Here is a 16,559-nt window from a genome sequence, read left to right on the forward strand (position 1 = left end):
TTTTAAGTGTAGTAAAAAGCATAAAGCAGGGAAGTGGAGTGATCTCATTTACATGTTTAAAAGATTATTCCGGCTGTTTTACGATAAATGGTTAAAGATGTAGAGAAGATGCACAGAGACCAGGTAGAAGCGGACATTTTAGAAATAGTACATCTTGTTTACAGCAAGGCATTTGGCAAAGATGCTCATTACTTTAAGAACAAGTAGGAGAAATGGGGGTTCAATTATAGTATGGGTAAAATCGTAGCTAATTGAACAAGAGTATGCAAACAATATTGATTTCAAAGTTCAATCTCATCTTAGTGGAAGTTCTCTGCTGGCATGCTGCCCTGTTCTGGTCAACCTGTTTTATCCGTTATTTGAATGGACACATGCTTATCAAATTTTCTGCTCACACTTAAGTGGGAGGATAATCAATGTGTCAGATAAACAAAGATTTAAAACAATTTCAACTGTGATGGAACAAAGGGTCACTACTCAAAAGGTGAATTGAATAGGGATAAATATAATATTCTGAATTCAGTTTAATAAAATAACATGGTTGGGTAGCTCAGGATGACATTCATGAAAAATCAATCGTCAGATTTTATATGACTGTATGACCCAAATAGGATTACAATGTGAAACTAGGGCTTTCAAAAAAATTGACTATCATTGTCAATTGTGTTCATCAACAAGGAAGTTCACATCACGGAGTACTACCCTTCTCACTGTCGTCTGCAAAGGTCAAGACACATGTATGGAGTTGTACACATTTCCATAGTCACCATTTAACACATGAATTCATACAACTGAGTATGTTGTGACAAGAATGGTTGTGGATTAAGAACCTAGAGAACAAAATAATTATGGGACAGGGGACATGATCATATTTTCACGTATTTTCTGAAGCCTAAACCAGAATCATACAGCAAGCATTAGGAGTCAAAGTGATTAGAATTTAGATATTTAGTTCAATTTTAAAGAAGAGATTTTGGTGTGTTTTATTTCTTATTTTTGAACAACTAGCTCAGTCTCCTATGGGTCAGAATGCTTTGCGATGAATAGGTGAGCTCTAATTTTAGAACAGCTGAATGATTACCAGCTGAAGACTCTGAGGGTGGCAAGATGCATAATTACACATGAAGTGGGATAAGCAAGGTGAATTCCAAACAGTGGTCCTTAGGACAACCGAACCACAAAATGATGTTAGAGCTTTTCCTTAGGCTAAACTACTCTGTTTAAATAACTGTCACTGAATATGCAATTCTGTCTTTTCAACAGTTTTGGTAGTAGACTGGACTTTTACAGAAGAATAGTCTTAAGAATTGGTAATTTGGTTTTTAAATGTCATAAATTGGAGAAGCAAAGGTTGTTGATGTTATGTCAATCTCTATTTTCTTTTGTTACTGTTATTTGAAAACATTTCCTACTTTATGAAACCTAAAAATCGAGAAGTACAAGAGTAATTGAACACAGAGGTTTTCCCTATGCCGACAGTCATGGATTCTATGATTATTTTCCAAAATGAACTGAACAAAATTAATTTCATTACTAAAAAATAAGTATAGAAAGCAATCCGTATGACACCAAGAGAAATAAATATTTTTGTTCTGTAGTACTGTATCAGACATATCCTCCTATTATTCTGTACACCTAAGAAAATTTGGGACTTTCCCAGGAGATATTCATAAATAAAATAATCCTGTAATCCCATATATACCTAATACTCAGAAAATTTATTTCTCAATTAATAAAAATGTCATCTAACCAAAATAATAGATTAAGCACCAGATATTAGGTATATTTGATGCTGGGTTCCCAGAGAGGATTTTATTAATGAGAATATTCTACAGTGTTACTGTCAACAGACTTTTTAATTACGAAACCTTTGACATTAATGCACTGCTATATGAGTTGGGATTTTACAGAAGGAAATATAAAATCATATGCAAATACATAAGCCCTTAAAAATGCAGCTGAACATCAATCCTCAAAAGCATCTACAGTCAAATGTGTACTCACTGCTGTTTGGATTTTATTTTTAACTTGCTATTTCTAAATTCTACTTTCTTTGATTTGCTCATGAACTTTTATTAGATGGATGTCTTAAGAGAAGATGATTTGTTTATTAATGTTCTAAACTGGAAATATAAAAGGTAACACTTTGTTTATTGCTATTTTTTTACTAGTGTAGCTGTTTTAAAATGTTTCCTATTCTATGAAATAAGAAAAATAAATCGAGAATTTGGGATTAATAGACTTCCAAAGTTTTTTTTTTTCAACTCTGAGCTTTATAGTTAAATACTTCTTATATTGACCATTAAGTTACTGTAGCTCAATTGCTTGCTTATACACACTCTTTTTATAGCATGTATGTAAATTTATATGGGTATAAATTTGAGTGTGTATGAATTTGTTTGTAGAGCACCACATGACCAAACTTTCATATAATAAAACTATCCCAATCCTTATAAAAGCAGAATACATCTTCCCACTCACATTTACAATTTGTCCTACAAACAAGACTATTTTCCAAATATAAAAAAAAGGTAAAGAAGATCATATAACAAATTGAAATCTATTTAGTTTTTAAAAGAAACTGTTTTAAAGGTGTATTATAACATTTGTGAAAAAAAAAAAACTCCAAGTAACATTTACAGCATGATATAATTGGTACTTACAAGCAAACTGAAGCTTTGCTTCTCTGCTGACAATTGTTCCAAACGAGTTTGCTGCTATGCACTGGTAAGTCCCAGCGTCTTGGGTTTTATTAGGGTTACTGATCAACAAGCTGCCTTCAACAACACTGTAGCGGAAATCCACACCAATGTCAACATCTGTTCCATTTAACTTCCACCTATAGTATAAAAATTCCAGTAGGTAAAGCTTTGTAATATTAATCACTATTTCTGAATTATCTAAGACATGTGAAAACTACAAACAGCATGAATTCTCATCTGTGATTTTTTTCTAACCATGGTAAATAATAATAATAATAGTTAGAAATGTTGTACCCAGAAATGGTGACAACTAAGTGCTTATGGAAAGAGCACATTGTTTGCAGTAAGCAATGACACTAAAATTTTAATGTCTGTTTTTGTGTGACTGTTTAGGATGGTACAGACACTTCACCTTTTTGTTCAAATTTCCCATAGCGTCTTGTACAACTTTCTTCACATAGGGCTCCTCCGTAAAAGTCCTTTAACTAGTTTGAAGTTACTCTTTAAATTGGGTCTATTAAAGATGACAGAATATACCACTTTCAGGTAGATTGCTGAGTATTTGAAACAATTGCAGCAGATTTGCTTTAATTTGGTCCTTAATAAGAATGGAACAGCTCACTGCAAAGGAGAAGAACCCTACTGACCTAGAACTGTCCCGGAGACCAAACCAGCCTTAACCATGGATCACTTTGAAAAACCTCCTTAGCTACTGGCGCTCAAACATCAATCAACCATCCCAGTAAACTGAAGATCAGGCCATAAGATAGCAAAGAGTTTTGTTGTTCTGTTTATTTGAATCATCTGTGTATCTGACTACAGTGTCTGGCCCAATAAATTAGTTTTAATGGGACTCACACATTGAAACAGAAAAGCTTTAGGAACAAGAAATACTATTTTTTTTTTTTACAGTCAATAACATTCTAAAGATAACCAAACTGTCTTCCAGTAAGTCATCTTACTGGATATCAGGTAATGAATATAAGGTGATGAAAATAGAATAGTTGGACCTTCTGAAATGTCGACAGTCTCAAACTAGCATTCATACTGGGATACCCAAAAATAAGGAAACACTGAAGCACAAAGAAAATCCATCAGAAGCAGGTAACAGGAGCAAATAATGAGAGACATTCGTTTTTATCTCTTCCAAACAGCAGTAAAAGACCCACCATTTAAATACACACTCACTGTGCATCCTGTCATAATATTCTGAGAGTAGTATGGTAGATGTACATAACATAAAAGTATTTAAATGAAAAAAAGCAGGTCAGTTTTTCAAGACTTTGGATATCTGGCATCAACAAAAGCATGTTTAAAGAATGATTCTTTTCTTTCCATCATTATCTCTCCCACACTTCAATGTCAATCTTAAAGGACACCTATTTCATTGAAGTCTTCCTCAATATTCCTAGTCAAAAATCAATCAAAGCTTCCCCAAATCTCCTACAGAATTCTCTCCGCTCTTCTATGTAGGGATACTGCCATTCTAGATCATTTTTATATTCTCCCTTTAACAACCTAGAACTTGACACTCTTGTGTTCCAGAAAGGCTTGTAGAATTTGACCAAATATCTTACTTCTTTGCTGGATATTTTAGCTTTGAGCATATGCAATTTATGAAGCATTCTAGCCTACCACACGATAGGCAGTGTAAGTTTGTTCACATCTATATCTTTGAATGTAACAATTTATAAACATTAAGGGTGAGAGAGGTGGGCCAGAATCACAAAGTTCATAGCTCTTTCCCCATTGTTTATAAGAAGATGGGTATTAAAAAATAACATTGTTTTTAAGCTGGACAGTAATTCTCTCTGTGTTCTGACACAGACAAGAAAGTAATAGGCAATAAAAAGAGGACAGGTTATACTGTAGCAGGTCTAAAAGAACATGAATCTTTAGATTCAACTGCCTGCCCTAGACATTTTTTTGAGTCAGATGAACACGTCTCGGCCATACCTCTCCCTTCAAATGATAGTTGAGCAATTTAATATGACAAAACTAAGAACTCAAAGAGGAAATTGCAATATAATGTTAGCGGCAAGCAGTGTGTAGAATTCAGAAATGGGACCAAGTGAGTCTTTTTAGAAAAGTGGTAGTGGGGATAATGAAAACACCTCTGTAGGTTTGTCTTCACTAGTCATCTCAACCAAAATGCTCTACAGAACGTCTGTTAATCTACTTTATTGCCTGCTTTTACATACAAATAGCAAAGGAAAAGGGATTATTTAGAAAATAAAGTGCTTGCTGTGAAATGCAGTTGAGACTCCATTATAAAGCACTACACCAAGTTTTATTGCAATGCAGTCACTGTTTATTTCAACTGAATGCAGATTGCATTGAATTCCTTATTGTATTCCACACTGGAACACTACTGAAAAATTCACAACTTATTTTGAATACTGAGGAATACTTTGAGTACTGATAACATAGAGATGATGACCATTTGGAGCAAAGAGAGACTTTTCCCAAGGGCCAGGACAAATTGGTGAGGCTAGAAAGCAGATTTCTGAATTGCTTGGTAGAATCATGACCTCAGAGAGCTGAGGCAGCAAACCCTGAGGCGGTGAAGCTCTGGCAGGCAGAATTTTTTAGACCTGGCTAGGAAGCTATCTAAGGAATTTGCTGTAGCAAAACTCTCTTTCTTTGTTCACCGTTTCAACTTGGCATGGAGGAAGGGGCAGGGTATTTCTGACTTGGAATTTGTTGCCTTCAAACTAAGTTTCAGTACAAACCTCACAGCAAAAGTACTCCAACCTTCTATCTGGAAAGGGAAGCTGAGTGCGGTGAGTAATGTCACGTGTCCTTAAGAAACTTTGACCCAAGGGAAGTCAGTATGAGTCGAAACTTAAATTTTCTTGGGCCTGGGTCAGTCCTTTCAAAATTGAGGGGTAGGAAACAATGAAAAGGAAGGCTCAGTTGAGGGAATACACACAAGAAGAAAATGTCAGTTGGGGCATGTGAGGGGAAACCTAATGCTGAAGATCCCCGTGGAGAGTTCACCTTGAATTTCTTCTCCTTGTTTTTCCCCCTCAAAGGCAGCCTGAACACTGAAAAAGTTCAGCCAGGAAGACATTTGAAAATACCTGATCTCTGCATTCTTTCCCTTGCTCTCTCCTTCAACAGGAGGCAGTTTTTAGCTCCCAGGGAGCAAGCCAGCTATTATGTTACAGAGCAACTGCCCAAGGTAGCCAAGGAAAAAACAAAGTGCACTACAACCAACTAACAGTGTATTTGATTAAAAGTTTTCTTCCTTTACCTGGTAATCTTTAAAAACATAACAGGTTTCTGTTCCACTGCTTGTTTTAAATAACAAAGCAAGCCCCTATGTCTACAAACACAATGTTACAAAAGCAATGTTAATTAAAGGTCACAGTATGGCGAGAAACAAAGCCACAACTTGGCAAATTCTGCTGTAAAATTTGTTCTCATTTATGGCTCGCATCTGAACTTACGCTCGGCTATGTACTAAAATTTGGGGCGTTTAATTCATCATTTATGTACGTAGGAACCTTTGCTTTTTGAATTTTTTTTTTAACTACATAACACATTTTAAAATGTTTGATTTAGCCTTAAATTCAACACATTATAGGGAGAGTAACTACACATTCTAGATTGCTCAGGATAATGCTGGGTTTACACCTGCTGTATAACCATTAACAGTGGCCTTTCACCCTTAAAAGTGTCCTGGTTTGGATGATAAATTGTGTGTTCACCCTAATTATGTGGTCCATTAGAGAAATGTTGGGCATTTTTATTTATTTATTTTTTGTCTTTCTGGAATGTACTTCCTTTCCTGACCATACGGCAAAAGATCATTTGACCTTCAGATTCAATTATTTCCTTTTTTTGGAAAACTTTCCTGATCCCTTCCCTCTCCAGCCTGACTTTCCTCCAGGATGCCCTAGAACTTGTGCATCCTTTACTTGCACGTACAGCATACATACTACTGCACCTACTGCCACCTTCAGGCAGTCCCCCAAACAGCACAATGCTGGAACATACATACAGTTTATTAATCTTCAAATGAAAACCTAGCATGGTACCTGCTACAGTACAGCTGATTAATATAGTAGTTTAAACACCTTCCCTAGAGAACATATTTTCCAGAATCCTAATACATACCCCAGTTCAAAGCAGAGCTGCTATGGTGAAATCTTTGGTAGAAACTATAATTACTCATCCCAAGTAATTCCTGAGCCAACTCCATATAAGCTGGAATTCAGTTTGAAAAACACTGAGGTGGTGTGATGAATGATGATGTTTGATAAAGAATGAATAGGCACACAAACTAAATTCTAAAATAATTTCCACTATCCAAATACTATCTTTTAACTTCTATGAGATGTTCTTGCCCCTCTGCCAATTCAAAAACAACCTATCTCAATTCAAATCCCACTTCTGTGAATCCTTCGTGGTGACTCCAATTTCTTCCTCCCCTAAATTATGCCATATACATTCTTCTGTTTTTTACATACTACTACCTATTAGGTATTAGTTTAAAAAATTTACCATTAAGTATGAATAGAGGAAAAATTTAAGTATATAAGATATCTGAAGTTACAAAGAATCATGAGACAATGAAGGTCAGTTCTAAAAAGAATATTTTTACAATTGAAGTCTCCTATTTCCACTTTGATTTCAATCACTCCCCTTACAATAGTTAATTATAATCTTTAACTTTGGCTTTTTCATTCTCCTTATTTTATTTATGCCGCTATCATGTATGTTAGTATCTTTTAACAACTGCTCCACTGAACCAACTTAGGAATTCTGTAAATACAAATTATACTCTATATATTCGCCTATGACTTGCTTTGTTTACCCAAATTATTTTCCTATAATCAGCCATGGTGTTATGGCAGTAATTCATTCTCACTACTGGGGGAGGTGGGTGTTACCTTGCATGAACATAGGTGGATATTCTTATATCATTTATACTATGTTAAATTTAGTCTTCTGAATTTCTGAGATTCTGGTAGGTTTGCAAGAGTGTGTCATTTTGTGTATTTCTGCTCACTAATGGCACTGCTAATCTTGTGATATATTCAAAGGGTATTTGGTATTAGAAGTCTTAATCAAGTCTTTAGGTAATGTTTCTACTGGGTTACTCGTTTTTTCCTACTTTTTAATTGTGTGAATTCTTTAAAACTTTGGATATTAATCCTTTGCCAATTAATATATTAAAAATATCTTCTCCCAGTTGGAAGCTTGCTGATTTTACTCTGCACAGTATATTGTGTTGAACAGAAGTTCTTACATTTAATGAAGTTGAATATATTCTTTTAAGATTTGCTTTTTGTCATATTTGAGAAATCTTTTATTCCCTCCAAAGTCACAAATACGTATGTAAAAGGTATCTTTTAAAAGTGTTAAAAATTTCCCATGAAGGTTTTCTGCTCATCTGGAATTGATCTTTGTGTATGCTGTGAGGTAGGGGTCCAATTTTACTTCAATTTTTTAACCATATAGATAATCCATTATGCAGAATATCTATTTTCAGTTTATTTCTATTATTGTCATACCTTCTAACTTTTCTTATCTTCACACGACAGTATTGTTTTTATTATGTTTATTGCTTAATGCAATTGATTTTTATGTGGAATGCTAACTGTTACCATTTGCTTTAATTATCATTTGTTACTGTATCTCAGATATTCTACCTGGGATAATTTTTATTCTGCTTTATGTGTATCTTTTAGAATTTTCATTAGTGAGAGTCTGCTGGAGTCAAACTTCAGTTTATGTCTTCCTGAAAAACATATTTATCTTGTTCTCCTTTTAAAAAAGTATTTCTGTTGTATAGAAATTTGAGTTTCTTAGCATATTGAAGATTCGGTCTTCTATCTTGCTTCTTTGTTGCTGTTGGGAAGTCAGCTGCTGGTTTCATTTTCGTCTCTGCTGGTTTCATTGTCATCTCTTTGAAGGTTAGCTCTACTATACCTTTGGCTATTTTTAGAAACATGTCTTTGACTTAGTATTTTGCTGTTTCATTATGGTAATTCTAGATGAGGCTTTACTTCTATTTGTACTGACTGAAATTCACTGGGCTTCATTAATCTATGGCTTGGACTTTCTAATTAGCTTTGGAAAATTCTTATCCTTCTCTTTAAATATTGCCTCTGCCACATTTCCCCTTGCTTTTACTTATGGAACTCTGATTAGATGTGTGTAAACATTTTCTCTTACTCTCTCCTTTTCTTTCTCTTTCTCCCTGGGTCTCTAATATTTTGCTTCTCTTTATCCATTTCTGTTACCTTTGGTTGAATTCTTCATGTATATCTTACAGTATACTAGTTCTTTCTTTCAGCTGTCTCTTCTGCTATTAAAACAATTTAGCACCAAGGTCTGAAATAGGCAATTTGTTTTGCTTTTTAGTCCCCTGGGGAGGCAAGCTTATTTCTCATTACATTTACTCTCAGGATGGCATCCTTGGATCCCAGGTCTATTCTGGGAGGTGCTCTCCTCTTGGTTGAGTCTAGGCTTTGTCCTATGTCCTCAGACCCTGGGAAGCTGCAAAATCCAAAGCTCCAGTACACATAGTTCATCAAGGTAAAAACTGCTTTAAGAGTTCAATTTTCTTCTCGGGGTTACAAACCCACTTACTTTTTGACTTTTGAGCATTTCTTATTTCCCTGACAGTTTATTGATAATGTTTTTAAAAGGAATTTTAAAATGTATATTGTTAAGAAATGTTAAAGCTTTCACTTTCAGTAAGAGAGTCAATAGGAATATTTAATTCCCTGTACTGCTAGAAACAGAAGTAGGGTATTAAATTTTTTGTGAACGCAATTGAGGTAAGGCAGGGACATGGGACAAGCATCATGTTTAACTTTTTCTGCCTATGATGAAAATGCTGATATATAAATAGCATAGTAAGAACAGGAGGGACTAAGGCTAAGATTCCATTTTAAAATCCAGGGAGTTAGGTTGCAAGATTTCTAACATACTCTTTGGTAACCAGCTAACAACCTACCTTAAGGCAGGGCAAGCAGTCCTAAATGACATGTTACAAGTGCTTGAGGGTAAACACTATCTTTGAGAAGAACAGGATCAATAAATTCCTTGTGTTAAGTTTACCTTACAGAATATCTACAGGACTGACTGTGGATGGTGACATACTGTCTCACACTGTAGAGAGACATCATGAGACCACATGTCAAGCCTAAGCCCCACCCCACACCACACCCGGTTGCCTGACTCTTGAAAGACTTAAAAGACAGGATCCTAAGCCCTCAAGTGTGCCTCCTCTCTGAGGTCTCCTTTCTTCGAGTGTGTACTTTCTGCCTTAAATAAAAAATCCTCATTGCTCAACTTACTGTGTTTTGTCTCTGTGCTTTTCCAGTGGCAAGTGTCTTTGTTACTTCACTATTTCCTTCTATTTTCCAGACTTAGGCGCAAGTGTTCACTCTCTTTGCCCTACTCCAGACAAGTACAGAAGGCCTACTGAGATCTCTGATTTGGGCTTGAAAATCCCCATTGCCTAGGTGATCCGGATAGGACTGCAGCTGTACAATTATGTTCTTTAGTAACCTGCTCAAAATTTTCCTTGCCTTGCCTTTGGGAAGTTCTCAGAACAAAATCTCAATCCATCCAGTGCTCTGTGGCTCTCCCATGTCCTGGGGTGGTAGAGGATTAGTTTCCACATCAAGCAGATTCAAGCAGACACTGGACACCAGCTGACCCTGACTTTAGGGGTTGGCAAGGGATCTGCCCCATGCAGAGCAGGAGTTCAATGAGCTTCCCTTTCCTCCCTCTGTCTCCCTTGCTGTCTGCTGCCAGCAGGCACCTGCCATTCACTGCTACTCTCACTTTAATGAATTCCTTCATTACCTACTCTAGTCAGACCTGTTTGAGAATTCTTTCTCATTAAGGGTCAAAAACCCTCCCCCAACACAGTTGAGGTTTCACATAGTGTGCAGGGAGAGACCTCCCAAGATGCAGCTGCCCTGCAACACTTCATCTCTTTTTTTATTTTTTATTTTCTGGTTTTATGCAATTTTATTATATTGTACCTTGGTGTAGGTTTTTTTTGGTATCATTACTATACAATTACATGAGCAACATTGTGGTTACTAGATTCTCCCCATTATCTAGTCCCCACAACATACCCAATTATAGTCACTGTCCATCAGTGTAGTAAGATTCTATAGAGTCACTACTTGTCTTTATGCTATACTGCTTTACCCGTGCCCCCCCCCAAGTTATGTGTGTGTGCTAACCATAATATCCCTTATTTCCCTTCTCCCTCCCTTCCCACCCACCCTCCCCAGTCCCTTTCCCTTTGGTAACTGTTAGTCCATTCTTGGGTTCTATGAGTCTGCTGCTGTTTTGTTCCTTCAGCTTTTTGCTTTGTTCTTACACTCCACAGATGAGTGAAATCATTTGATACTTGTCTTTCTCCACCTGGCTTATTTCACTGAGCATAATATCCTCTAGCTCCATCCATGTTGTTGCAAATGGTAGGATTTGTTTTCTTCTTATGGCTGAATCATATTCTACTGTTTATATGTACTACATCGTCTTTATCCATTCATCTACTGATGGACACTTAGGTTGCTTCCATTTCTTGGCTATTGTAAATAGTGCTGCAATAAACACAGGGGTGCATATGTCTTTTTCAAACTGGGCTACTGCATTCTTAGGGTAAATTCCTAGTAGTGGAATGCCTGGGTCAAATGGTATTTCTATTTTTAGTTTTTTGAGGAACCTCCATACTGCTTTCCACAATGGTTGAACTAATTTACATTCCCACCAGAGGTGTATGAGGACATTTGACAAAATTCAATATCCATTCATGATAAAAGCTCTCAACAAAATGGGTATAGAGGGCAAGTACCTCAACATAATAAAAGCCATATATGACAAACCCACAGCCAACATCATACTTAACAGTGAGAAACTGAAAGCTTTTCCTCTAAGATCGGGAACAAGACAAGGATGCCCACTCTCCCTGCTATTATTCAACGTAGTACTGGAGATCCTAGCCACTGCAATCAGACAACACAAAGAAAGAAAAGGCAACCAGACTGGTAAAGAAGAAGTCAAACTGTCACTGTTTGCAGATGACATGATATTGTACATAAAAAACCCTAAAGAATCAACTCCAAAACTACTAGAACTAATATCTGAATTCAGCAAAGTTGCAGGACACAAAATTAATACACAGAAATCTGTTGCATTCCTATACACTAACGGTGAACTAGCAGAAAGATAAATCAGGGAAACACTTCATCTCTTCAGTGTCTCAAGATATCCTATGATGCCTAGAAGATCTTTATGTAATCAGTACTCCATAAGTTTTTGTTGGTTTTGATAATACAAACTATATGCCAGGAAACACATGCTGTTAAATCAACAAACCTGATATGAGGTTTTGGATTGCCTTTAACTTCACAATTGAGCTTCACTTTTTTCTCCTCAGAATTCAACGGGAACATCACATGACTTGGCTCTTGGGTAAAAATCGGGCCATGCAGTGTGTAATCATCTGAAATGAGAAGGAAAAATGTTCAAAAATGAAGAACATCTTCCAAACAACAGGAAACTACTGCAAAATGAAAATAATAGACATGAACTACCAAGTAATAAAAGCAACAGATAACGGATTTATTGTCAGCTTCTGGTAGAAATTTCCCATTGAAGACTAATCCATGGATGCTCATGAAGTAGAGATAAAGACTTTCTTATTTCATGTTGCTAAGTTAGTCTCACTAAAAAATTTCAGACATATGACTGCTGAGCAACCCCATTTCTCTCTGCTTCTTTTTGTTCCATCTGTCTTTAGCCCACCCTTTTACTCTGTTTACATTTTGTGCCTCCTACATCCCTTTTCTGCTGTTGTCATTCTAGAAGACCATCCAATGTCAAAAAGTTAAAGTTTTCTGCTCCGTAATGAGATATAATTAGAAGCAAGCAAAAATGACTTCATAAATACATCAATAATGAGAAGCACCTCTATAATGTTAAAATATGTACAAAAACTTTCTTTCATTAGTTATGTAGATAAAAAAGATAGAGTCATGATTCTCAAATTGTCTGTGGTAAACGTCCAGTTTCTTTTTTACTTATTCCACTTTTATGGACCCTTACATGGGGACACTTGTTTAAGTGTCACATAACTGGGACTATATATGCCTTAGCACACAAATTGGAACACCCAAACTGGTCTATAGCTAGCTCACTGATGTTTTGAGTATAACATAATGTATAAGTTTCTAAATACTTTCTCACAATAAAAGAAACTAGGTGCATGAAACCTATTTTGTCATTGAACAAGGACAAAGGTTAATGACTACAATAATCCATAAAATCATCCTTTAAGTAGCAGGGTAAAGTACATATTCTTTTATAGTACACATTAAATAAATACTGCTCAAAATGGATCTGACCGTCTAAACCCATGAAAGTCATTTCCATTCTTTAAAATCCAGTTCAAGTTCTTTTTATTTTGAGAAAGCTTTTCTCAAATTCTAGCTCCCTGTGGATAGAATATTTTTCTATCAAGTGCATTTGTACCTTTTCCATTGTCTTCTTTGGAGTGTAGGCTCCTTGAGAGTATGACTGCATCTTACCCATTTCTGTATGTCTTATGGTACCAAGTACAGAAGTTTATACATAGTAGATTAGATGGTCAATAAGGATTTGGTATGAGAGTAATTTTTTTTCACTTTTTAATGTATTCGATCAGCTGACTTAGGCACTGTCTGATGAATATGTAAGGTACTATTAAATATCTCCCTGTAGCTGACAATCCACTTCCTCTTAGATATGATTATCTTAGAGAGTGTGAATTGCAACCACCTTCCTGGGAAACCTTCTTAACCAGCTTTTTGTTGATAGGTAATAGGATGAGACTGAATTCATTCAGGTGAATCAGGACTGAGGAAAAAGTATAAAGTTGATGTGGGAATTAGGTGAAGCATAGTAAAGTAATTTCTTTTAAGGTTTGTAATCGTTTTTTTAAAATCACATGTTGATATTCGGATAGAAGAAAAATTAATAAGACAAGATGACCAAATGGAATTCTCCTCTTTAATAGAGGAGTGTGGACAGCCAATGACCTTCTGAGAATAAGTACGATGTGGATTCAGGAAAACCATGATATGAGATTTGATGCCTTGGGTCAACTACTAACACCATGAATTATGGATAATCATCTAATCTCTCTATACTTCAATTCTGTCATCTGTAAAATAACAGGACTAAACCAGGTCAGTGGTTCTACACCAGTTAAGAATGAGAAAGAAGGCATTTTCCCATAAAGGCCCATGCATGTGCACATGAAATTTGCATTAAGAGATGCCAAGAATTACATTACTGCCACCATCCTCTCTTCTCATTCCATGTGTAAAATGTTGTGTTGATGAGAGACTTCAAGGAAAGATATGTCAAAGAACAAAAAATAAAAGCATAAAAGTACACAAACATAACTTTTTAAAAAATTCTTGGTTTGAAGGCAGATATTTCAAAATTCAGAGAGTTACATTTCACATTTTTAACAGTTACATATTTTCAAAACAAATTTAGATGCTGGTCAAGGGTTAGCTCAACTCAACTGTGAAGAATCACATGATTTTTCGGCATATCTAGTTAAGAAACAAATCAAGATCACTAACGGCAACAAGTTTGGTGAATTTTTCTCTAAGAGAGAAATATTTCTATTGTCCCAATTCCAAAATTATGTGTGTATATATATATAATATCAATCATCTCAATTCATTGGTGTTCCCTGATTTGAATTTCATACAGAAACACACAGTCTATTACTAGTAATTCCAAATAAGAATAAAACATAATAATGATTATCCAGGATGCAGCTGAGAGGCTGTGGATTAACATCTGTACTACTTCTCAATTTATGCATGCCATATTTAAATAACAAAAGTGACATTTTTTCTGTGTATTTTGTAACAAGAATTGATAATAATGATGCTTTGCATTTTCTATAAATAACACATTTCATCTAAAGTTTTTTTTTTGTTTTTTTTTTTTCTCTTGGTTAACCAAGCTCACTGCCTGGAAATCAATTTAGCATAAAGGGAACTGTATTTAGTTCTCATCTAAGGAAATCCACAGCCTTTCAAGCATGAGCAATTTGGTTTCACAAAGATGATGGGAGAGATTTTAGAAAGTTTGGCCCTCCAGGTGTAGAAAACTGATATTGTAATTTAAAAACCTTTAGCCCAGGGTTACCAACATTTTTGACATAAAAGAGTTAAAAAGTTGCCTTATTTCTCCTAAACATTGAGGGAGGTATCACTAAGTCTTCTCTATCTTTGTGTAGCAGCCACAGTGACTCTCAAGTGTCTTGAAGGTATGTACAAAATACTTTGCATTTGCCATTTTCAAAACCTAGAAGAGAAAACCCATCCTTTCCTTTATCACAGTAAATTAATCCATGTAACCAGGAGTGGCCATGACTTTCAGGCCATCTTAGAAAATGACAGAAGCCAGAATGTCTCAAAGTGAGACTGTGGACCAACACCCTGTAATCATGTCCCGCTTGTTTTTTTAAACCCCAGTGAAGACTGACTGTACCAGAAAAATCTGCCTTTTACTCTAGTTCCTAGGTGATTATTTTACACACTAAAAAGTTTTTAAAGTGCTAACACAGACCCTTCTGTTCCTAGCTCTTCGTTTCCTAAGAGAAGATTAGCCAGCACTGGCTTTAGACACACTCCTACACTTTGTCTATCATGCAGTCTTCCCAACAAATTTGTGCATTATAACATTTAGAGAAGGACTTTTGGTACATGTTTGGACTAACAGTTGAGAGGTAAACAGGCAAGAACAGAAAATAAAACTGACTCAGACAAATAAAATCGATCGATTTATCAAGGTATAAGACTAAACTAACCTACCTGCAGAATACTCAGAGTTGGCCCACAGCTAATTGTGAGAACCCCCACGGGTTCTGAAAGAGCAAAGCGGCAGCATCCTCGGGGGGACACAACGGTCCTTTGACTTGTGGTGGCATCTTATTCTCGGCATTCCTGCTGTAACCACGGCCCTTCATTTATGAGTAAGGAATCTCATCTTATTTTAGTAACAGGGTATTGGGATTGGTGTTTTTATTTCTGGATTCCTAAGAGGGTGAAAAGTTGCCTCAGTGCTTCACATCCCTTGGAGAAGTTAGGGAGAAAGGCCCACATTATTAGAGATCTCTCAGGGGAGGGGAAGGCAATGATTTCCCATCCTCCTCGGAATTCTTGAAAATCATGGTTAAGAAGGAAGGAAGAGCTGGGTCACCAACAGCCCAGAGAGTCTTAAAGATTCCAAACCACTGATCTCAGCCCCCTTGGAAGATTTAGTGCAGATACAAGTACTGGTGCATCATGCTTGCCTAGCTTCTCCACTCCTTGGAATCTACCTGCTGCCAATCGATCACTAGGCTACATCTATGCCACCACCCACATCCCCTAAAGTTCTGTACCACAGAAATTCTCCTGGACTAGTGTCTGAGCAAATCAGATATTTAGAAAGGAAGATGGAAGGAACTGAGCTAAGGAAAACCTCCTTTCATGTTTCAACAGAGAGTGGCAAACCTTTGGGTTTTCAGAAAAGAGTAGAAATTTATTTAGGTTAAAGGTCTGACTATTCTCAACTATTCTCCCCTTTTGTTCATCAAATATTGGAAGTTATTGCACAACCCTGCTTCTAACTAGTGATCCTCAAACTCTTTTCCTTATTTGATTCTTTTGTTTTTAAAACCTATTTTGAGGTGGGGAGACAAAAATCAATGTTGGTCCACCAACTTCTTCCTGCATCCTCCTGTAAGTGTCCCAGAAATGAAATGCAAAGTCAGGGCCCTCTTAAAATTTTTGGATTACTGACGGAGACATATAGAATCACAGAAAT

General features: G+C 36.1%; 1 protein-coding gene across 4 annotated transcripts in view; it reads right to left on the minus strand.

Moving 5' to 3' along the window:
- The window catches only part of CNTN4 (contactin 4), a 979,742-nt gene that overhangs the window by 306,470 nt on the left and 656,713 nt on the right, over positions 1–16,559 (minus strand). For all 4 annotated transcript variants that reach the window (XM_036878225.2, XM_036878221.2, XM_057507209.1 and 1 more), the window contains 2 exons: positions 12,063–12,189; positions 2,664–2,839 (listed from right to left, as the gene is read on the minus strand). In XM_036878225.2, coding sequence (XP_036734120.2) covers positions 2,664–2,839; positions 12,063–12,189 — 303 coding nt within the window. The remainder of the gene's footprint in view (positions 1–2,663; positions 2,840–12,062; positions 12,190–16,559) is intronic.

Source organism: Manis pentadactyla, chromosome 1 (genome assembly GCF_030020395.1).
Source record: "Manis pentadactyla isolate mManPen7 chromosome 1, mManPen7.hap1, whole genome shotgun sequence".
Taxonomy (NCBI): domain Eukaryota; kingdom Metazoa; phylum Chordata; class Mammalia; order Pholidota; family Manidae; genus Manis; species Manis pentadactyla.